This window comes from Melitaea cinxia, chromosome 3 (genome assembly GCF_905220565.1).
Source record: "Melitaea cinxia chromosome 3, ilMelCinx1.1, whole genome shotgun sequence".
Lineage (NCBI taxonomy): Eukaryota > Metazoa > Arthropoda > Insecta > Lepidoptera > Nymphalidae > Melitaea > Melitaea cinxia.
The window spans coordinates 2,682,238-2,689,043 of record NC_059396.1 but is presented as its reverse complement, the minus strand read 5'-3'; the positions used below and the strand labels follow the sequence as shown (position 1 = coordinate 2,689,043).

The window sequence follows — 6,806 nt, the reverse complement described above, 5'->3', positions numbered from 1 at the left end:
AAATAGATAATTTTTAATATTTTTAACATACATTAAACGTTTATATTGTAGTGGGGGATATGGGAGATTGTGGGAGGAGGGCGAAGCGAGCGCAAACAGCAAAAGTTCACGTCCTTATCTCATCTGTTTGACGGATTCCTACATCACCGCTTATTCATACTCGCCATAGATGTGTTAATATAGAGAACTGCGATATAAACGAATTATTTATCTAATTTAACCAGGTAGTGTCAAAAAGGTATACAATATGTGAGTGGTAAGGGACTCATCTGTTCCCAGAAGCAGCAAGAGGGTTAATCTCTTACAATTTTTTTTGTTGCTACAGTATAAACTATAGACAGACAGTACGTACAGAAATACAGGATATCAAAATTGGTTTTTCGATATAGTAAATTCTCTTTACAAATAATGTTTTACACAGATATCGTTAAATAGCTGATGTAAACAGAACTAACTAAATATAATATCATTAATATTTTGACAAAGCATTAAAAATAATAATAAATAAATACGTCAAACACTTCAAAGTTTTTTCTTATATTAAAAAAAATGTAAAAAAATAAAAAACGAAAACCATTCAAAGCGTTATCAGCACCGTCGAGATCCTCCGCCGTCTGATAACACGTCACCTTTATCAGATCGCGTCGGTGGGCGGGCGGTATCAGCGCTATCGGCCGCCCAATCTTCTTCGTGTTACGAAACTTTAAATCAGAATTCTTTTGTATATCTGTATTGATTTTTTCGGAGACCGCTTTTTTCACCGTTCTGATTCAGTTCTTGAGGGCGATCAAGGTTGTATAAAATATTTAATGTCAATCAAAAATAGTCAGTCTTGAAATAAGATACTATTTACTAGCTGAAGCGGGGGACTTCTTAACGTCATAACTTTCTTTTGTACAACTTTGTATTTTGGAAAACCGGAATGTCTGGCGCAAAATATGAAACATTGAATAGTTACGGGTTTCTGTAAAGAACTCACTATAGACGGCGCCACGGTTCGTTTAAACCGAAAATAAAATCATCATAACAAAAATTTCGCTCTAGCGGGTACATCGTTCCATAGCTTAATTGGCTAGAGCACCGACACGATCAGTCGGAGACGCGGGTTCGATCCCCGCTGGAGCGGTCAATTTTTGATATGATATTCAAAAATCTCTTAGTCATGTCATTTTAGTGTTCCTGCTGACCTATATGTTACGTCTGTGGTGTATTACAGGCTATCTTCATAAATAAATATCTTTTTATTAATAGCTAGTTCTGAAATTATTATTTTTTATATATAAAACATAAAACTGATTTACAATATATTTTTGAAATTAGAAAACACCTTTAGTGAAACATTTAATCGAACTTTTTGTGTCCATAATAAAATAAAAAATGTTTGACGGTTGCAAAAAATATGTCCGTCATATCTGTAATCTATACGCGAACCTCAGAGTTTTTGATGAAGAGCGCTATTTAATCAGACGACATCTCATGGCGGGCGGACCTTATCAGCATTTATGTCCACCCCTATCAACGTGTATTTCGCATTAGTTTCGAAACTGCTGTGTAGAAACATATAAAAAAAATCTAGGTATTATGTGTTAGTGATTTATTGCGGACGCCATTTTGACGTGTGATAACATCAAAACCTAATTATTACTGATATATTTTTGACGTTTTTTAAGGGTGTGTAAATTGTCTTATGGCGAAATAAATGTTTTCATTTCATTTCATTACCGTTTTCAAATTTTCTACAAGATCAGTTTTGTAATATCAGCCTTCATTCTGAATTAAATTATACCGTTTCTACGTCATTGACAAATGTGTTGAATAACTAACACTTGCATTGTTAAAAAAAATTAATTTTCTCTTTTAGAGAAGTGATTTTATTCTTTTATTAACCGACTTCCAAAAAAGGAGGAGGTTCTCAATTCGACTGTATTTTTTTTTTTTTTATGTTACATCAGAACTTTTGACCGGGTAGACCGATTTCGACAAATTTTGTTTTAATCGAAAGGTGGTGTGTGCCAATTGGTCCCATTTAAATTTATTTGAGATCTAACAACTACTTTTCGAGTTATATCTAATAATGCGTTTTTACTTGACGCTTTTTTCGTCGACCTACGTTGTATTATACCGCATAACTTTCTACTGCATGTACCGATTTTGATAATTCTTTTTTTGTTGGCAAGGGGATATCCCTAGTTTGGTACCGTGATAAGGAAACCAGGATCTGATGATGAGAACCCAAAGAAATCGAGGGAAACTCTCGAAAATCTGTAATAATTTTTTACTGGGTGTACCGATTTTGATAATTTTTAATTTAATCGAAAGCTGATGTTTATCATATGGTCACATATAAATTTTATTGAGATCTGATAACTACTTTTTGAGTAATCTTTGATAACGCGTAGTTACTTGACTATTTTTTCGTCGATCTACGTTGTATTACTTGTCGATGTAATTGAAGTCGGTTTTTTTTTTCGTTTGCGAGCAAACACAATTATATCCAAAAACAGATTTATCACTAACAGTTACATACATTTCGCTTCAGCCTGTAATATCCCACTACTGGGCATAGGCCTCTTTCCACATGTAGGAGAAGGATCAGAGCTTAATCCACCACGCTGCTCCAATGCGGGTTGGCGGATATATTCCCTACTATAAGTAACAATCGCTATCAGGTGTACATGATAACAACCGGGACCGACGGCTTAACGTGCTCTCCGAGACACGGTGGGGAGACCTACTAGGACTGCAGAAACACCCAGACCACGGCAAACACCTGTATGACCAATACAAATGTTACACATATTTACAGCACACTATTTACTAATTCCTAAACATTTTAGTATCAAGAGTATTCTTGGTGTTTAAATAAAAACTGTAAGATCCGAGTCACATAACATTACTAGTTTAAATCTCTTAAAGATAAAACCGCAAGATTTCTCTACACCAATATTACTCTATACACCGGGCCTCAGGGCTTCTGATAACGCGCGGTATATAATCAGGTTGCATCTTAGGGCGGGCGGGCGTTATCAGCACTTATCGCCGCCCGCCTTATCAACGTCGTATAAATCCTTAGATCGCAATCGGGTCTGCTTGTATAATAAATATTTTTAGGTTAATGTTTGTTTACTTTTCCGCGTTGTATTGCTTGTTTGCATGATATTGTTATAATAAATATTATAAAGGCACGCGTTTATTATTTTTATAAGTTACTGTATTGCAGTGAAACAGCCCGTGATATCCCACTGCTGGGGAATGTCTTGTTGTTATAATAGAGAAGGGAAGAATGTTGTTTTGTAGGTTCTAGAAATGGTTGTAATTTTTTTAACAACACACTGTAGCCTTGTCCAACAAGATGCGTATGTAACTTACGTCCGCGCGTAAAAAATACGTGTTTGCGGAACTCTAAATATGAAGATATTCCCTCTACCGTGATAAGTGCAACGCTGACAAATAGAATTTTCATGTTAGACGCGCGTGTACATTTTTGTCGACGGGGTAGAGTCGACAACGCGATTGAGATGCTCGTAATGTTATACGCGTTCATAGGTTACAGTGATCTCATACCATTAATTGAACTGTGCGCTTTATGGCCACCACAGTATGGCACTAATATTAAACCTAAAATTTTCTAAAAATGTCCTATATCTTATATCTACAGACAAAGCCGTGGTATATATTATACGTCTATACCTACCCCTCCGTTATCTGCGTCGTATTTCAGTAGATGTTATCACGACTGCGACTCAAGGCTCCGTGATAACGCGTAATGGGGTAGATAGTGAACGGTACAAAATATAAGTTTACTCTTTTAAAATATCATTAATATCTGTAATTAAAATGATATCTTTGTTAATGTTTTGTCGTTAAGCAGATATAGTTACTAGTTTTGGAAGATGGTGTAAAAATAAAGGTAGAAAGACTTGAATTATTACGTAAACGATTTGAATTTTGACCACGATATATTGTCATTTTTTTATCTATGTATTAAATATATTACAGAAATAGTTTAAAGAAATGTTGTGCAGTCTCATTTCCTAAGCAACTCTTAAGAATGAACTTAAGATATATAAACAAAAATATAAAAAATTATATCTAAATTACATGTATGAAAATGTCGTGTTTTGTCGATCGCTTTTAATGAAATTTGCAGAGATACGTAACATAGTCCACCTTGAAATATAGGCTATATTTATTTCGATCAATGAGCGCGATATTTTTCTTGCAATAAAAATGGCGGCATTATTCGCCAGGACTGTTTTTTTTATATAACTAGGTCGGCAAATAAGCGTACGGCTCGCCTGATGGTAAGCGATTACCGTATCTTCTAATCTGCGTCCGCAACACCAGAAGCAATGCAATTCCGTTGCCGACCCTACCCCCAATTCCCCCAAGGAGCTCTGGTCACCTTACTGACCAACAGGAACACGACACTGCTTGAAAGCAGTATTATTTAACTGTAATCTTCTGTAAGGTCGAGGCACTAACCCTGTCGGCCTGCTTCCATATTTTGAGCAGGATATTTCTAGCGACATCTATCGGCAAATAGCAAAAACATGGAAGACATGACTAAAATTTTAAAGTCAATTCAAATTGATCTAGCGGAACAAAAGACAGAAATGAAAGAAATGGAAGCGAATATTACTAAAAACATAACAAAGGCTATCAACGATAATTTTAAAACAATTGAATTGAAATATAATCAGTTAAATAAGCAATTACAAATTCAAGAAAATATTTTAGATCGTATAGAAAGACACAACAGAAAGAAAAATTTGGTTTTTTTCGGCATTGAAGAAGGAGAGAAAACTTATCAAGAGCTAGAAAGTAAAATCCTATATATAATAAGCAACATGAATATACATTGCGAACGAAATGAAATTGAATCTGTGAAGCGACTTGGAAGGAAAAGTGAAAAACCAAGACCAATAACAGTGACGTTTACTACTATGGGGAAAAAAATTACTCTACTACAAAATAAGAAAAATATGGAAAATAGCTCCATATATTTTAAAGAAGACTATCCACCCAAAGTTTTGGAGAAAAGGAAACAATTACAAAGTGAAATATTAAAATATAAAGCAGAAGGTAAAAAAGCTATAATTAAATATGATAAACTCATAGTATTACACCAATACAAACCAAATGATAATCAACAACCATCGAAAAAGAGGAACCTACATAATATCTCTCCAAACCATAATAACAATAATAATATGAACCAAGTGTCGAAGAAGAACAAAACGGAAATTACAGCATTTATGCAACCAAAAAAAAGTTTCGAAAAAAACCAAAACACTATGAACATTAACAATCGAAATTCTACATCAAGCACTTAGCAACCAACGGGCCCCCCTCTACTATTTCAACACCCAACACGGCTAGTCACCGCGGGGGAGAAAAGCGACATTGGTTTTTCTCTTGACTACAACCCTCCTAGAAAATACGAAATAAATACACAAAAGAAGAAAACAACAAATAACTTTTTTATTGGTACATATAATGTGAGAACGCTAGCAAGTAGTACAAAATTAATAGAATTAACAAACGCGTTAAAAAACATCAAATATGACGTCATTGGACTGTCAGAAGTAAGAAAATTGGGTTATGGTATTGATGAATATGAAAATTTTATATTGTGTTATAACGGACAAACAAAAGGACGGCATGGAGTTGGCTTCATCGTGAAAAAGTATCTCAAACCCTGTATAAAAAGCTTCAGAGGATTTTCAGAGCGAGTAGCACTCTTAGACATAGAAATAAATAGCTTCACAATATCAATTATTCAGGTTTATGCACCCACCGAAGAGTGTGAAGTTTCAGAGATAGATGATTTTTATAATACTTTAAATAAAGCTCACCAAAATTGCAGCAAAAATGTAATAGTAATGGGCGATTTTAATGCGAGAGTGGGAAAAACGAACCCTTTGGACGGTCATATCTTTGGAAAATTTGGTTACGGATTTAGAAGCCCAAGAGGACAGCAATTAATACATTATGCTCAAGAATATAATTTGTCCATTATGAACATTTTTTTTAAGAAAAACCCTAGCCGGAAATGGACATGGAAATCGCCAGACCAAAAAACTACAAACGAAATAGATTATATATTATCAAATTTTCCTAAACGATTCCATGACGTGCAAGTTCTAAACTGCATTATGTTTTCATCAGACCATAGAATGATTAGATCAAAAATATCACTTATACCAATGAAAAAAAGCCGAATAAAATACAAGTCTCCAAATTACACACTAACAAATCAAAATCATGCTGATTTTTTTTTACAGAAATTAAAAAAAAACATAGAAGCTATAAAGATAGGTAATACATATTCGGGTCAAACTGTTTATAATATATTAGAAAAATGTATATTGGAAAGCCTAAAAAATGGATAAAAAAGTAAAGAAAACCAAGGCAAATACAATTCTTACTGAAGAAACTTTAAATCTAATTAAACAACGCCATCAGTTACAAATTTTGAAGCCAAAAAATTCAGAAGATAGAAGGAATCTTAGCTTAATTTACAAAAAAACTAATAAAAACATTAGAAAAGACTACAACATGTACAGATCAGACATAATAGAGAAACATCTAGTTAAAAGTAGAAGCTGCAAACGAGCATATAAAGAGCTCCGCACATGTAAATCTTGGATATCAAGTTTAACAGAAAACTCTACCAGTACAACTAGTAGAGATAATATACTTGAAATAGCTACAAAATTTTTCGAAAATCTCTATGATCAAAAAAGCACATGCGACCACGTCGGACCTCACAGTTTCTACTCTCAAAAAGAATCTACCGCTCT

At 34.0% G+C, this 6,806-nt stretch overlaps 1 protein-coding gene across 1 annotated transcript; it reads left to right on the top strand.

Moving 5' to 3' along the window:
• Positions 1-4,553: 4,553 nt before the first annotated feature.
• LOC123669704 (probable E3 ubiquitin-protein ligase bre1) lies at positions 4,554-5,336 on the top strand. Its single transcript, XM_045603295.1, has 2 exons — positions 4,554-4,824; positions 5,014-5,336. The coding sequence occupies exons 1-2, from the start codon at positions 4,554-4,556 to the stop codon at positions 5,334-5,336; spliced, it is 594 nt and encodes a 197-aa protein (XP_045459251.1).
• Positions 5,337-6,806: the final 1,470 nt, after the last annotated feature.

What these genes read in the sequence shown, in the direction of transcription:
- LOC123669704 (XM_045603295.1), top strand. Translation starts at nt 4,554, where the DNA reads ATGGAAGACATGACTAAAATTTTAAAGTCAATTCAAATTGATCTAGCG. An exon ending in AACTTATCAAGAGCTAGAAA is followed by an intron (nt 4,825 to 5,013) that starts GTAAAATCCTAT and finishes TATATTTTAAAG; the next exon opens with AAGACTATCCACCCAAAGTT.